This window comes from Malus domestica, chromosome 15 (genome assembly GCF_042453785.1).
Source record: "Malus domestica chromosome 15, GDT2T_hap1".
Lineage (NCBI taxonomy): Eukaryota > Viridiplantae > Streptophyta > Magnoliopsida > Rosales > Rosaceae > Malus > Malus domestica.
Genome location: NC_091675.1, coordinates 10,233,873 through 10,249,998, shown reverse-complemented (window position 1 = coordinate 10,249,998; position 16,126 = coordinate 10,233,873). Strand labels below are relative to the sequence as shown.

At 38.4% G+C, this 16,126-nt stretch overlaps 3 protein-coding genes and 1 non-coding gene across 4 annotated transcripts; 3 read left to right on the top strand and 1 right to left on the bottom strand.

Annotated features, from left to right (window-relative positions):
• The first annotated feature begins 258 nt into the window (after positions 1-258).
• Positions 259-5,311, top strand: LOC103415525 (putative SWI/SNF-related matrix-associated actin-dependent regulator of chromatin subfamily A member 3-like 1). The gene is made up of 3 exons (XM_008353849.4): positions 259-2,470; positions 3,244-3,535; positions 4,294-5,311. The coding sequence occupies exons 1-3, from the start codon at positions 695-697 to the stop codon at positions 5,094-5,096; spliced, it is 2,871 nt and encodes a 956-aa protein (XP_008352071.3). The 5' UTR covers positions 259-694; the 3' UTR covers positions 5,097-5,311.
• A 1,474-nt stretch (positions 5,312-6,785) lies between these two features.
• LOC103415526 (histone H4-like) lies at positions 6,786-7,280 on the top strand. Its single transcript, XM_008353850.4, has one exon. The coding sequence runs from the start codon at positions 6,849-6,851 to the stop codon at positions 7,158-7,160; it is 312 nt and encodes a 103-aa protein (XP_008352072.1). The 5' UTR covers positions 6,786-6,848; the 3' UTR covers positions 7,161-7,280.
• A 1,145-nt stretch (positions 7,281-8,425) lies between these two features.
• On the top strand, positions 8,426-8,514 carry TRNAY-GUA (transfer RNA tyrosine (anticodon GUA)). Its single transcript is given in 2 exon segments — positions 8,426-8,462; positions 8,479-8,514. It is a non-coding gene; the product is annotated as a tRNA-Tyr (tRNA).
• Positions 8,515-8,653: 139 nt separating this feature from the next.
• Positions 8,654-14,781, bottom strand: LOC103415527 (fatty acid amide hydrolase). Its single transcript, XM_008353851.4, has 19 exons — positions 14,264-14,781; positions 13,806-13,915; positions 13,408-13,468; positions 12,791-12,987; positions 12,415-12,544; positions 12,018-12,095; positions 11,737-11,884; positions 11,393-11,505; positions 11,031-11,106; positions 10,860-10,931; positions 10,729-10,777; positions 10,445-10,516; positions 10,216-10,296; positions 9,944-10,047; positions 9,759-9,851; positions 9,483-9,551; positions 9,326-9,390; positions 9,114-9,175; positions 8,654-9,000 (listed from the first exon to the last, which is right to left on the bottom strand). The coding sequence occupies exons 1-19, from the start codon at positions 14,358-14,360 to the stop codon at positions 8,839-8,841; spliced, it is 1,839 nt and encodes a 612-aa protein (XP_008352073.3). The 5' UTR covers positions 14,361-14,781; the 3' UTR covers positions 8,654-8,838.
• Between the last annotated feature and the right edge of the window lie 1,345 nt (positions 14,782-16,126).

Below are 16,126 nucleotides of genomic sequence, written 5' to 3'. Positions count from 1 at the left end.
AATTAAAAACAAATAATCAAGACAAATAATACCAAAAAATTTATGTGATTCAGCTATGTGCATGTACATGTCCACAAAGCAACAACAACAAACTTTCACTATTTTAATAATAAGTACAACAAATAATCTTGACAACCATATATTCAATCTTAGGCTCTTCGACTCTAGTTTTGACTCTCGATCTTAGGTCTTCAGCCTATATTTGTATCTTTGACCCTTGATCTCAAATCTTTAACCCACAATTTAGTAATATTCTTTTTCATTTGTAAGTGAGAGATATTATGTTCGATTATCGTCAAAAGTAAATTTGCACTACATCATTGCTAACTTATTGTAAGACTAAATCCATCCCCACAAGCACATCCTTACCAACTGAACCAACCCATCCCAACAAGCACGTACTTACCAACCGAACCAACTCTCGTTGGCAGAGGAATAGAGTCTTTTAACGTGCGGTGCGAGGGAAACAAAAAGTTTAAAAATGCGAAATATAAACATGTGAAATCAAATGTGATGTTTCTGAAATGAATTGCATTTGATGGGCGTGTCGGCACGAACTGACCTGTAGGCTCTGCGCCCATGCATTTCTGCATTCAGATGTCTCGTGTTGTATATCGGAGATGATGCTTTAACGTCATAACGTGTCTACCCATTTGAAGCCGAGTAACGGGTGTTTGGACAGTCTTGGCTCTAAATGGTGCGTGTCATCTTCTCCTTGAACCGCACCTTTCCTTTCGATGCCATTCAAAGTTTCAATCACATTCATATACGATTGCGACACCGAATCAAAAGCCGACGCACCGACTCCTTCCCCTCTCTCTCTCTCTCTCCTCAACCGAAAACTCTAGGGAGTCTAAACTCGAAACCGCCATTCATCGTCCAAATTGTAGAAAGAAATCACATCAAAGCAATGGAGGAAGAAGATCCCGTAAAACTCTTCATGTCCCTCGATCAGTGGCAAGACCCTCCGCCCGACGCCGATGACTTTGCCGCTCTTTCTTCCCAGGACCAAGACTCGCAGTCTCTCTCTTCTTCCTCGGACACCTTCATGCTCGGCTTCGTCATCGCCAGCATCGTTGGAATTCAATACTATTCAGGCACCATCAGTGGCCGAGAAATGGTGGGTCTTGTCCGCGAACCCCTCAATCCCTACGACTCCAACGCCATCAAAGTCCTTAATACCGAAACGCGTCAGGTGGGTCACATCGAACGCTCCGTCGCCGCCGTCCTTGCCCCCTTGATCGACTCGAATTTGATTTCCGTCGAAGGCATTGTGCCCAATATGCGCTCTAAGCCCAACAGGTTCAAGATTCCTTGCCAAGTTCACATCTTTGCAAGGTTTGAAGCCTTTCCCTCTGCGAAATCAGCAATTTTGCAATCTGGGTTGCAGCTGATTTCCGATTCCGATGCGTCTTTCACTCTATCCGAGTCGGTGGTTGTCAAGGAGAAGAAGGCTGAGAGGGGTTCCAAGAGTGTAGATGAGATTTTCAAGCTGGTGGAGGAGAGTGCGAGCAGAAAGGGGGCCTTACAAGCATTGGAACCTCCAAATCAAGTGATCAAATCAGAGCTGTTTGTTCACCAGAAAGAAGGCTTGGGATGGTTGGTGCATAGAGAGAATTCTGGTGACTTGCCTCCCTTTTGGGAAGAGAAAGGTGGTTCTTTTGTGAATGTCTTGACCAATTACCACACTGATAAGCGACCGGAGCCTCTAAGAGGTGGGATTTTCGCTGACGATATGGGGTTGGGTAAGACTTTAACTTTGCTGTCTTTGATTGCGTTTGATAAATATGGTAGTTCAGATGTAAGCGTACTAGATGATAACAAAATGCGTGAGGATGAGTCTTTGTCTGTTTCTTTTAGTAAGAAAGGTAAGAGGGGTGCCCCAAGTAAAAAAGGCACCGGGTCACTGAAAAAACGCAAAACTGAGGATGCCAGTGCTGGCAGCAATGTGGAAGAAAAATGTTTGAGTGTAGATGATAAGTCTTTGGGGTATTGTAGTACCAAGACAACATTAGTTGTGTGCCCACCTTCTGTGTTTTCGACTTGGGTAACACAACTAGGAGAACACACTAGGCCGGGTAGACTGAAGGTATATATGTACTACGGAGAGCGGACTAGCAATGCTGAGGAGCTTAAGGAGTATGATATAGTGTTGACTACATATAGTATTTTGGCTACTGAAAATTCTTGGACGGAATCCCCTGTTAAAGAGATTGAGTGGTGGAGGGTCATTTTGGATGAGGCACACATGATTAAGAATGTTAATGCTCAACAAAGTCAAGCTGTTACTAGTTTGAAGGCTAAGCGAAGGTGGGCGGTTACTGGAACACCCATCCAGAATAGCTCATTTGATTTGTTTTCTTTGATGGCATTTTTGCGGTTTGAGCCTTTTTCAATTAAGAGCTACTGGCAAAGCTTGGTGCAGCGCCCACTTGCTCATGGCAACCAAAAAGGGCTCGTACGGCTGCAGGTAATTCCATTCTACCTTTATTTTCTTTTCTTTTTTTTGTTATAAACAGATGCAGGCAATGGAAGTTTGCATTACATGTAGTTCTCTCCTTGTGCTGGGACAAGATTTGAACATAATAGATCATTATTATTATTTTCTTTCTACTTGAGAATCATCCTTACGTTATTTATGTTCTTTTCCCACATATGATACAAGGTCTAATGTGAAAGTGCATCTGACTTCTGAAGTGTGCCTGGATTCTGTTTTGAATGTCTTGACATTGTATTTTATTTCACTTTTTGTTTTAATTTTTATTAAAAGCTTGTGGTAAGATTGGGTTTCACTCTAGACCCCAAAATACGGGATCTAGATTGAAGTCAAGATGAGTTACTTGAATTGTTCTTTAGCAAATGAACTTTAGTATCTCATTAACTAATATAACCAAACTTCATTAGGCCGCTCACCCGCATACCTTCAATTTGTTATTAGGGTCTGGGATAGCAAATTTCTTTCCTTTGAAATAAGTATTAGATGATCAGAAAGATATGATTGATGACATGGTTGATCCAGGATTTACCTCCAAGACTTTGTTTTCTTTATAAAGCCAATCAAATACCTTAATAGTCCTTGGATTTAATTTTCATGCATACTTTTTGGTGCTTTATTTCGTACTTTTTTCCCCCTATTCTTTAATAGTTAACTGAAAATGAATGAGACAGAATCATGTTATCTGTTTTATTTATTTTATTTCTTTCCAAAAATCCAAGTTCCTAATACGTTGTGTGATAGTTCAGGTTCTAATGGAAACCATTTCTTTGCGAAGAACAAAAGACAAAGGGCTGATTGGATTACCTCCTAAAACTTTAGAGATTTGTTATGTGGAACTCTCTGGTGAAGAACGTGAACTATATGATCAGATGGAAGGAGAAGCAAAGAGTGTTGTGAGGAGTTACATTGATGCTGATAGTGTAATGCGCAACTATTCCACTGTACTTAGCATCATCTTACGACTTCGGCAGATCTGTACTGATGTGGCATTGTGCCCTTCTGATCTCAAATCACTTCTCCCTTCGAACAATATTGAAGGTATTTGAAAGGATGTTATAGTTGTGCATCTTGTTTATATCTGTTTTATGCAACTTCACTCACATGCATAGTATCAATGGAACCCTTTCACTGCTATATTTATTTACAGTTCTCTCAGTCATAAGTTTTTTTTTCATCAGTAAACCTTAATTGAAGTTTGTCAGGATTCTGTTCTACTTATTTACCTTCTTGGATTCTCCCTCTGTTCAGTACTTGTACACTCGCTTTCCCAAATTGGTAGCTACTGAATTTCATGTCCAACTCTTTTCTTAGGATTATGTTTCCGCCATAGCCTTTGGAAACTGGTGTCTGTGTTTGGTTTTTAGATTTATTATTAAAATTTATTAGTACTTTGAGCTGCTGCTGCTCAATTTTTATAGTGTCATGTGACTTAGTAAATTTTTAATGTGATGAATGGTGCTCACCTGCGCATATGCCACCATATTATTTGTTTCCTATAATCCTATTAGATATCATATACCTTTCAAATATAAGTATGTATGACTTAGGCTGCCCATTGTGTGGCGTAACCGAACTCCCCCTCTCCTTAGTGTAAAAATATCGATGTACTAAAAAAAAAAAAAGTATGTATGAGAGTTCAAAAAGAAGCTCAATGTTGATATGTTCAGCTACTAATGAAGTATCTTGGGAATATGCATTTTGGTATCAAGTAATATAATTCTTTTAGTGCAATGTTCTGAGTTAATATCAAATTTCTGTTTCACATGTTATGTTATTCTGTACTTAATTCTACGCAGATGCGTCCAAGAACCCTGAGCTGCTGAAAAAGATTGTTGAGGTGCTGCAAGACGGTGAAGATTTTGATTGTCCTATTTGCATTTCTCCGCCAACGGATATTGTTATTACTTGCTGTGCTCACATTTTTTGCCAAGCTTGTATTCTGAAAACCCTTCAGCGCACAAAACCCTGCTGTCCCCTTTGCCGCCATGCTTTATCACATTCTGATCTGTTCTCAGCCCCTCAAACAGCTTCTGACAGCGACAACACAGCATCCTCGAAAACAACCTTGTCGTCAAAAGTAAATGCTCTCTTAAAACTTCTTGTTACATCGAGGGAGCAAAACCCACTTACAAAATCAGTAGTGTTTTCCCAGTTCCGAAAGATGCTGATATATCTTGAAGAGCCACTCAAAGCAGCTGGTTTTAAGACTTTGAGGTTAGATGGGTCCATGAATGCAAAGAAAAGGGCACAAGTAATCAAAGAATTTGGGATGACGGGACAAGATGCGCCCACGATTTTGCTTGCAAGTCTCAAGGCTTCAGGAACAGGTATAAACCTTACAGCTGCAAGTAGAGTGTATTTGTTGGAGCCATGGTGGAACCCAGCAGTTGAGGAACAGGCAATGGATCGCGTTCACCGGATTGGGCAGAAAGAAGATGTGAAGATTGTGAGGATTGTTGCTCGAGACAGCATTGAAGAGAGGATACTAGAGTTGCAAGACAAAAAGAAGAAACTTGCTAAGGAAGCTTTCCGGGGGAAGGCTGCAAAGGATCGGAGGGATGTAGGGGCCGATGATCTTCTTGTCCTCATGGGCATGTGAGTTGGTACGAGTATGCAGGCAAGGCATCTTAGGCATGGTACATCTTCTCCTTGCACATGTTTTCGCAGTTGTCATTGCGCACAATGTACATATTTATGAAGCTAGTTCCTTTTGTTATGCACTCAATGTGAGCGAGCCCGAAAACGGGCTTTGCGCTTTTGCTTTCTGAAGCATGAAACTTCATTAAAAAGGGTACGAATGAAGTACAAACACTAGCAGAAGCAAACTAAAGAAAAAACTTCATTACAGATAATAAAAAGGCTGAAACAAGGTTCTGGGAAAACCAACAAAAAAAAAGAACAAACTTGCAGCAAGTGAAGCAGGGAGACCATCTAGAGAGAACAGAAAACCAGTCCGGTAGTACACCTCCGTTTAGTTAGCTTTTGCGGTGGCAACAGTGGCGGCACCGTCTCTTTGCTTCAAGACGAATGCGAAGCCCAGGTCACCACCAAAGGGTGAAGCGAAATCACCATAAAAGTGAAGCAACATCTTGTCTAAGACCATCTCAAATGATTGGGATAAAATTTAAAATTTAGATTTTAAACTAATTCAATTTTTCTGTAGTAGTTAGACATCAAATAAGTTATGGGTTAAAAACTAAAATTTGGGCTAATTTAACCTAGAATTTAGGTCAGGATTAAAAGGCCCGCCTATCAAAATTTAGGTTTTAAACTTACTACTTAATATTATGGTCTACTGGTATTATTCTTCCCTTGTAAGTGAGAGGTCTTAGGTTTAATTCTCACCAAAGGCGAATTTAAACTAGATTACTGCTATCCTGTTGTGAGACTAAGTCCACCCCTCCCTCTCAATGTAGATAATATCGTTTGTTCTAAAAAAAATAATAAAATAAATAAACTAACTCAATCATTTTTAAATGGTTGGGTCTAAAATAAGTTTTAAGTTAAAACTTAAAATTTAGACAATTTTAAAATTTTAAATACACTAAATTAAAAAACTGAGATCGAATATGATAAAAAATAACGATTTCTTAATTAAAACTTGCATAAGGGCACACACAAAGTGTGTGAGAAATTTTTTTATTTTTGTTTTTGAAATAGAAAGAGGGAGGAAGAGAGTGATAGAGAATGTGGGAGTATGAAGTTTTTACTTTTTATTTTTTATTTTATTTATTTATTTGTTAATTAGAGATATGTTAGGATTAGATGTAAGTGAAACTTTGGAGAAAAATAATAAAATTTGATTGTGTGAAATTACATTTATGCCCCATATTTCTTATTTATGTTTTATTTTAATCAGAAAGTTAAATTAGTAATTTCATAGGATCTTGGTTGACAATGAGTATTTTATTAATTAGTAGAGATTTAAATTATGAGTTAAAAATTTAATCCAAATATTGAAAATGATCAAAATCGAGCGCATAATTAAAAAAACTAAAAAACTAAAACTCAAATTTCAAACCCCAAATCCCTCTGCGCTCTTGGGCTCACCACCTTTCAAACGCCGCCAAGCCAAGCCAACTATCGCTAAAAAGCACAATCCGTGCCATACCAAAGTCGAACCGCTCTCAACCGTAGATTTACACACCATCAACGACAGAAATCCACTTTCACAACATGACGCGGATCGATGCTCTCAAGCCCTCGATGAGCACCCGCATCCAACGGCCAACATCAACCCCGCCAACCTTTCAAAGTTGCAAGCCCCTAACCCCCAACAATTTAAATACCCAAAACCCCAACCACCCCACCAAAAATCAAACTTTCTCAACCAAAATATTTTTCCGAGAAAATGACAGGCCGAGGGAAGGGAGGCAAGGGCTTGGGCAAGGGAGGGGCGAAACGACATCGGAAGGTTCTGAGGGACAACATCCAGGGTATCACCAAGCCTGCGATTCGGCGTCTCGCTCGTAGAGGTGGCGTGAAGCGTATCAGCGGTCTGATCTACGAGGAGACCAGAGGAGTGCTCAAGATCTTTCTGGAGAACGTGATTCGTGATGCCGTGACTTACACCGAGCACGCCAGGAGGAAGACCGTGACCGCCATGGATGTGGTGTATGCTCTGAAGAGGCAAGGAAGGACCCTCTACGGTTTCGGGGGTTAAATTGGGAATTTCATGTCGATATGTTGGGAATTAGGGTTAATTGTCTTTCATGGTAGCATTTAGTATTGATGTAATTTGGACCTTTACTTTCAAGTAATATAAGTTGGATTTCTTAGTAAAGCTTTGTCTTCAATTCTACTTTATGGATCCGTTTTTGTTTTCCTGGTAATTTTTTGTTATGTGATTTCTGTTTGGTTGCTGGGAAAATTGTTGCAGCAGTGGGAAAGTACACTGTACGCGGATGATTATTACGATTACTTGTTAAATTCGTAGTCCAAAACAATTGAAATCACCTCGCTTCTAGAATTTGGATTTGAATATTGGTATATAATCGTTAGGTAATCAGTTGGAGAAGTATGTTCTAGGTGATCGGTTTCTTAAATTTGGAGACTGAAGACAACCACCTCCACCAAATCAGTTGGGCCGCCATCGCAAGGCCACCGTTAAAGAAAACGAATCAACAGAACAACTGGATGAACGAAAAATAGGAGTGAGGGAGCTACTTGTGCAGTCATAATCTTATCAAATAGTGAAAAATAGGAGAGACGTGATGGGCCAAAAGTAGGGGGTCATAGTTGAAGACTTTGTGACAAGAATTCACATCTGGGTAAAAAAGGTGTATAAAGCGTGGATTTGTGACGAGCTCGTGGATAAAGTGTGACAAAAGGTCGGATAAGGGCACCAAAATGTCAAAAGCAAAGAAGGTAGGTAAAGAAAGACTAAACCACCCCATCATAGTTTTTTGGGAGTTTTAACAACACTCTTTGTACGGTTCATTTTTAACGAAAAACCACATTTATACATTTTTCTGATACTATTCACTATACTTATAAAAATGACTTTTCATTAAAAGGGAAGTTTTTTTGGACTTTTCATTCAAAGGGAAGTTTTTTTAGACTTTTCGTTAGTTTTCTTTAGTTCTTTCAGCGAGATAGAGAGATGTTATACCACAAACTAAATGAATTTATACATCAGAATGTATCAAATACCACGATATTCAAATACTTGTAAAATATATGAATTTCGGAATTAGGTTTTGAAATTTCCAAAACTATTCATATTCCGAATTGAAAAGTAATCCGATTTTAAAATTTGAAAGCGTTATTTCTGATCCCATTTTTTGAAAATCACCCCTAATTCCTCTTTTTTTGGGTCAAATCACCCCTAATTTCTAATTATGATGGGTGGGAAACGAACCAACACTCTTTCAGTTATGAGGGTGGTATATTAATATGTTTGATATAGCTTTGCTCCTTAACAACAAACCGACCTTAGCTCAGTTGGTAGAGCGGAGGACTGTAGTTGTAATATAACAGAAATCCTTAGGTCACTGGTTCGAATCCGGTAGGTCGGACCATCTTTTTTCCTTTCCTTCTTTTTTTTACCATGTTTTTAACCCAACATCTGTCTCGTCACTCGACGGTCAAATAAATTTGAAATTTCATGTATTATGTAAAGACTTCAAATAAAGAAAATATAGAATTTCTTCCACCTTTTTCTTCGAAACACACACGAACATTTCTCATTTTATTAACTTAATCCATAATCATAAACACACAAACACTACCTATTTATCAATACGATTCGGTCTTGGTGTCAATGGTGTGTAAATTACCATTACAAATTGAACAATCTGCTCCTAATTACCTGCCAACTCTTTCTTGATTACAAACCTTAATTATTTTTGTTGGTTTAGCACATCGTAGTAAACTTCCGGCTTTCTGTACTCCGAGACATACAGTTCCTGCAGCGCAAAGGCTATGTGAATAAGCGTCGCCTCAGACCATGGCTTCCCTATCAGCTGCAGACCAATTGGCAGCCCTGCTCGGTCGTATCCAACCTATCAAGGAAACAAAACACAAACGCACAAAAATTATCTGCTTAATATTAATCTCAAGTAATTAAAAAGGTTGTGTGTAGTAATGACGAGATGATGCGTGCATGCATGCATACCGGAACGCTCACTGCCGGTAGCCCCAGAAAGTTTCCTGCTATCGAGTATCGAACAAGCGCAGCTGCGTAAATGAAAACTGATTAGATTCCGTTGTAAGCTTTTTTTGTAATCACATCACTCTACTAATGTTATCAAAACATGAAAGCAGTTGATCGATGGTGCTGATTTCGGTAGCGGATCTGTGACTCTGGGCGTGTCGATTCATTCATACCTCCATTTATGTAGTCAAGCTCGCCGGTTTGTAGAGCATCATCGAAAATCGAGTAGGCAGTTACCCTGTTATGTCCGTAATTAGATTCAATCGAAAACACATGTTTCAAAATGTCATCTGATGTTTCATGTGTTATCTCGTAAAATCAGTCTGTTACCCTGTTGTCGGAGAAACAATCACATCTGCATGAGCAAATATATTCATGTGAAACTGCATCTGCCGGTTCCTGTGGATATACAGACCACTTCTCAAATGAATATATAGGACTTGTAAATTAAGCGTTTGAGTTTTGATGTATAAACCACTTTGACACCTTTGTAAGAGGTTCTAGTTTTGATGAAACTGAAACTTTTAGTTTAAAGTGTAATATCGCTTGTTTCACGAAAAATAATTGAAAATTTTAGCAGTTAGCGATATATATTCCAAAGATTACCTGATTCTTTGAGCCTTTATATACTCTTTACTGCTGAAAGAACCGTAGACCGCAAGCGCTACCCTTACATCCCATCCCAACTCTTTGTAATCCCTATTTTTATGAGTTTGTTGTGTCAGCATTTTGGATTTCTTGTCTGTTAGAAAAGGATAGTTGAGAGAAAACCGTGGTGGTCAACAACGTACAGATTTTCAAGAGAATTACTAAGCGAAGCGGTACACTCAGATCCGATTGTTGTATAATGTGCCAGGCGCATCACCTCTATCTCTGGTACGGTCACCTCTACAGTCTACAGATGAAGAAGAAGAAAATCAAAAAAATTAGAAAGTAATCGATAGCGGCTCCTGTATTGACTATGTAGTAATCATGGAAAGTGTACAAGTTTGACTATGTAGTAATCATGGAAAGTGTACAAGTTTTCACAGTGCTTCTGAAGCAAGCAATTGACAGCGAGTACCTTCCAGCCGTATTGCTTGTGAAGCCTGTCCAGGGCATTAGAACAGCATTCTCTGATATCATCACTGCAATCATTAAACCACTAATCGAGCCAATTAGTGGTTTTGACAATCAAATAACTAAATGTTAGCGAGAACTCATTTAATACATAAAAACGAGTTGTCACTTATCTTTGAAATGTAATTTTTCATCATATACGTGATAAGGTAGAGAAACTGCAGGTCACTTACCTCTCCGTACTTTGCCAATTTTATACCGGATATAGACTTTGTTGGATTCAACAGCGGAAAATATAATTTGGGCTGCCGGAACATTTTCAATCAAAAATCACAAGCATGGAAAGAAAAACAACTAAGGTAAGCAAAGGTGAACGCTAAGACTGCTACGAAAACAATATGAGTCTGAAATTTGGATACTTAAAGCAAATGCCAATTATCCGATAATAAGTTCACAACAGGAAAAGACGTATATGGTAACAAATAGCTTTAATCAATATGCAGAACAGCATTCTTACTGATACAGTAGGTTGATGTGGCGGAAGTCGCGCACTAATAGCTGCATAGCTGCAGATCGTGAAATGAAAAAGCTGTAACCTCAATATCCTGAAAGGCCTCTACAAACACATAGAAAAAGAGCATTACTTACACTATAAATGCATCCTCAATAGTGCCTGCTAGTATTCCAACCATCCCAACCGTCCAATTTAGAGGAAGAACGCTAAAAAAAAAAACCAAATCAGTATGGAATGATGGTAATAAACCTTCAAACAAATGAAACAAGAGAGAGTACTAGATGAATATTGAACAACTAATTTACCCCGAATGAGGTACTCGCCCGAAGGTGGGTTTAAAACCAACAACACCACAAAGAGATGCAGGCATCCGTACAGATCCTAATCATATGTTACAAATGAAATACACTGTTCAGTTCCTGCACAATACGTATTTATCTCCAACACACACAAACACACACATGCAGGCATGAGGACATAAGTTTTCCAAATTTCCCTACTCCATTGTGTAAACTTTGCTCTCCCTTCACCTTCTGGTTCTACCTAAAAATAGACCCTTTTGCTCTTCTCTCACAACGTTATTAAAATGACGTTATCGATGATAATTAATGTGATAAATGAAAATTATATTACAACACGAACTTCTTCCACGAGAGAAATAAATTACCTCCTCCATCAACACCAAGAGCAACAGGGCATAATCTGGAAGCCACCACTGCAGCAGATCCGCTAGAAGAGCCTCCAGCTATCTTGCTGCGATCATATGGATTTCTGGTCGCCCTACAGTACAGCAGACTTAAAATAAACATGCTGATAACAGTTGAGATCACGGAACTAACTGAGAAAATAATATGACAGCGATATTTTTCCGGCAATTAGGGCATGGAGTCTAGTATCTCAGTTGATATTGACTCAGAACAAAACACATACATTGATAAAATAGGAAGACCTCTATAGGATAAGGAAAATTTCTCTCTGGTAATATAATGTGGAGTATTAGATCGATCTTACCCGTAGTGGGGATTTATCCCACTTGTTCCAGCTCCAAGTTCATGCATATTGGTTTTCCCAACAATTATTGCACCACATAGTCTGAGGCACTTAACACAGCATGCATCATCTGTGCAAGGTCTTAGTTTGTGCAGCCATTTTGTACCTCCTAGTAATCGGTTTTCAGATTGTGAAACTGTTACTCAAATTTGAACTAAAGAGACCGTGATTATAATGTGTACAATATGAATGTTGGCTGACATGAATTGTCCTGTCAACGGAAAACCTGAAACGTAAGTTACCTGTAGTGGGATACGGTAAGCAATCTATTTCATCCTTGATTGCAATTGGTACCCCATCCAGAGCTGAAATAGGCACTCCTGGAAAGGAAGCGTAATACGGATGATATAAGAGTGTGTAGCAGGATTTGGCAGGGAATAAGAAACAATAGTTGGCCCATATGACTTGGAAAAACCACCGAAGTTTAACATGCTTTCAAAACCGAGGAGTCTTGATTTTTAAGTATCTGCGACTGAAACTTCCCAGTTTAAGAGAGAGAGAGAGAGAGAGAGAGAGAGATGAAAATCAGTGTAGAAATGCATTTCATTACAAGGTGGGTAGTAAAAAAATTCTCCATTCGACCGCAAATGCTGGTGTATTACCATGTCCTCAAGAATACAATTAAGTCTCCACAAGTACCTTGTTCATACCGAAGAGTGGATTCAGTTGCTTGCTTTAAAATATCTTCAGCATCATAGTTGATAAAAAATGACATCTGAAATGATGGAGAATAAGATTCACGGATGGCAGCTATAAGGCGCTCCGCAACCTGCAGAAATAGAAGAAAAAAGGCCTGAGGGTATGGAAGTACAGAATACGTTTTATTTTTAGTTGTAGTTGGGGATTTATAACTAGGAAACATAAAAACTGAGTCGAAACAGAAAAAAAAGAAGTGAATAAGCGCTAATCTCTTTGGCCTTTGGCTCTGATCAACACAAATAACGATGAAAACAGTATATGGAGTAAGCAGAGAGTATTGAAAGAAGAAAAGAACAGTGGCAAAAATATTACATACCGTTCGAGGAGTTACATCTCCAGAGGTATAGGCTCTTGAATAATCCGATATTGTCCAAGAACGAAAAGAGGAGTTTAAACCATTAAATGTCTTTTGACTCTTTTCTAAGGACTGAGGCAGACATTCCGTTGCCTGCTGAACTAGTTCGGGTGGAGACAAATCAGCCCCTACATGTTTGACATCTTGTTCTTCTTCATCTGCATTAACAAGATTTTAAAACTAAATCTCATTACAAATTGCAAAATGAGACAAAATTCATCACCGTGTAAAAATCATTTCTAAGACAACAGAGGGTGAAGTTGAAATGGATGCAAGTGCTATTTTCCACAAAAAAAAAAAAATCAATTTCCGCTCAACGGGATCAGGTCAGTAACTCCATTGCCAACCAGCTTTAGCTTATGCAGCAACAACAACAACAACAACAACAAACCTTAAACTTTAGCTTATGCAGCAGCTGATTAAAATTTCATTTGTAAGAGTAAGTAGTAATTTGGTACCTTAACATTAGTTATGAACATAATACATCCTAATGGTTGCTGGTTTCTTGATCGTTTGATGCAAAGTGATAGACTATTTCAGAGGGATTTAGTGGCAAAGATAAAGTCAAGAATACATACCGTCAAATGGATGTATGGGAACATACACAGGTGCCTCCTCCATCTCAGCATTTGAGATCAGCTGCAAAGTTCAAAGAATTTCTCAGCAACTGAGAACGGATGATGGACGTGCCGTGATCAACTAGATATAGTGGCTCCTTCATTACAAAAATGTTGTGCAAATTCCTTTTAGGGAGTTGCATATAATGAGCAAGCATTTCGGTGGAAACAGAAGAACCTTAATACTAAGGTACAACGGTGACACATCCAACCCGCCCAAACTGACTGATCCAATCCAATTTTGATCGGTTTATTGGATAGGATGGCGGATTTGCTTGTGACAATCGAATGCTTTCATGCTTTTTCCCCTACCAGGCTACCAGATAAATGGAAAAAATATATAAAAAGTGGGTGTGTACCTTATGAATTAAGTTATCTCTTTTGAGTATGTACAATATCAAGGTTCCAAAGATCCGGGACTCCAAAAACCATGCGAACACCTTGACCAGAAATCCAGCCACACGAGGAGCTACAGAGCAAATGAGATTTAGTGCGTAGATACATTACACACATTTGAACAAATTGAAAATTTCTAAATTTCACTAAAGCACATGCTTAGAAACAGTAGATTAAAGCAAATCAAGCACAGAAAATCACTGGATGTTTTGTCCAGTGTTAATCCAGTGATCACCAAATTTGAGAAGACTGATAGTTAATAGACAACCTGCAGCTTCTTTGACAGTCTAAAACGATGTAGTGAGGCGATGATCATAGACAAATTATAAAAAAAATTAAAAGTAAAAAGAAAGAACATAATTAAAGTAGCTAGAAAAGAAAAGAAAGAAGATATATACAAGTGGAAGGGAAGGGAAGGGACCTTTGACATTGGCTCGCAAGTAGGTTTGGGAGCTCCCTGCACTCAGATCAACTTCCTTTGCAGCCTGGTAAACCACTCTACTCTCCTTCTTCATCATATTCAAATTAATTCCTCTGTTTTAATTCCCACAATCAATATACCCAAACTATATATATATTATTACAAACACACTTGAAGAATCAAAACACCAACACAACCAGTATATTCCCCAGTTATATACGTATGTGTGTGTGTATATATATATTACTGGGGAGGAGAAAAGGAGGGAGGGATGGCGGAGAAGGCAAGAAACTCTAACAACTGGAAAAGAAGATCCCTATGAACTATGAGCCTATGATGATGATGATAATACTTTTTAATACGGAGAGGAAAATTGTTTGTAATTATTTATTAATAAATAGGGAGAGGGACAGACGCCAGAGTAAAACTGAAAGAGCCTAACTGCCTAACATACAACTACCCTCGCGCTTGCTTTTGTTCACGGATGGATGATTGGATGATTGCATGATTGCTTGAAAAGGGAGAGGGTAAGTTAAATGTTAGAGAGAGAGAGGGTGGGAGAGAGAGGGAGAGGGAGAGGGAGAGAGAGCGTGGAGTTAGTAGTAGAGTATAAGAGATTTTTCAGTATGGCCAGTACATGAGATGATACATGATGTGTCCCTACATAAATGGTGGGATATGTGTGATAAAAAGTTAATAACTTAAAAAATAAAATTTATCACCACTTCTATTAAAGCACATGTACCACTTGTGTTTCCGCCATAATAAAAAATTTCCCGTAGAGTAGGGAGTTGGCGGGAGGGAGGGAAAAGTTAGGCAGCAGTTGTTTCACTAAAGTTTGGAATTATTTATTTCTCCGTCGATGCAATCGAAGACGATCCGACCTTTTTTACCGGTTAAAAGCACATTTTCTCCTCCACCCGCTGAGAACAACTCTTGTATACGACATCGAGGCGTGGTATTTTGCGTCAAAAAAATAAAAATGTCAATAAAAACTTACGCATTATTATTTTATTGGTACGAGACGTTACTGAAATTATGTAGTTGTTGTTGAGAACGAATCTCATATTGATGAGAGGAGGGATCTTGTATGAGCTTGTAAGTAGGTTGGGCTACTTCCTATATTGGCAATTAGTTTTATGATGAAATCCTAACTTTTTTCATGGTATCAGAGCCAGATTGTCCCACGTGTGAAGCCAAACGGTCACACGTGCTCTAGGTCATCCCGTTGAGAATGAATTTCACATTAAAAAAAATGATCTTGCATAAACTTATAAATAAGTTAAATTACTCTCTATATTACAATAATTTTATGACGGAACCCAACTTTCAGTGTCATGCCAGTCATTGTCTTACTCTCACCTGCTGCGTCTTCTATTTTTTTTTCTTCTTACGTTGATAAAACAATTTAATAATTTTACGTTTGGTTGTCAAGTAAGTACGCAAATTTCCACTTATTAATAATTTTACGTTTGGTTTTCTGGTCAAGCACGCAAACTGCAATGTGGAAGTACTGATGATAGTACCTTTTGGGGGAAGCTGGCTATTTGAGGTGGAATCTCCACTTCACATGAGCATTTCAAATTTAATGCCTGGTTCGTTTTCTTCCTTATTGTTCGTGTTTATTGATTGGTGCTCAAAAATATACATATCAACGTCCCAACAAGAATGTTGTTTACTTAATTCAGGTCACAATCACGTATCGAATTTATCAAGCACGTATAATAATGATAATAATAATATTGTGATTGTATTCATGCGACTACAAGTAATGAAGGTACAAGAAATCTTAGGATAATAACATTAAGAACGAGGAATTAACAAACTAAAAGTTGTAGTCACTTAGTACTACGATTTAGCGGT

Excerpts from the sequence above, each read along its gene's own strand:
- LOC103415525 (XM_008353849.4), top strand. The coding sequence starts at position 695 with ATGGTGCGTGTCATCTTCTCCTTGAACCGCACCTTTCCTTTCGATGCC. Across the intron at positions 2,471-3,243 it reads AAGGGCTCGTACGGCTGCAG|GTTCTAATGGAAACCATTTC; the intron begins GTAATTCCATTC and ends GTGATAGTTCAG. Across the intron at positions 3,536-4,293 it reads CCCTTCGAACAATATTGAAG|ATGCGTCCAAGAACCCTGAG; the intron begins GTATTTGAAAGG and ends AATTCTACGCAG.
- LOC103415526 (XM_008353850.4), top strand. The coding sequence starts at position 6,849 with ATGACAGGCCGAGGGAAGGGAGGCAAGGGCTTGGGCAAGGGAGGGGCG.
- LOC103415527 (XM_008353851.4), bottom strand. The coding sequence starts at position 14,360 with ATGATGAAGAAGGAGAGTAGAGTGGTTTACCAGGCTGCAAAGGAAGTT. Across the intron at positions 10,932-11,030 it reads GGGCGAGTACCTCATTCGGG|CGTTCTTCCTCTAAATTGGA; the intron begins GTAAATTAGTTG and ends TTTTTTTTTTAG. Across the intron at positions 10,048-10,215 it reads ACAAGCAATACGGCTGGAAG|ACTGTAGAGGTGACCGTACC; the intron begins GTACTCGCTGTC and ends CTTCATCTGTAG.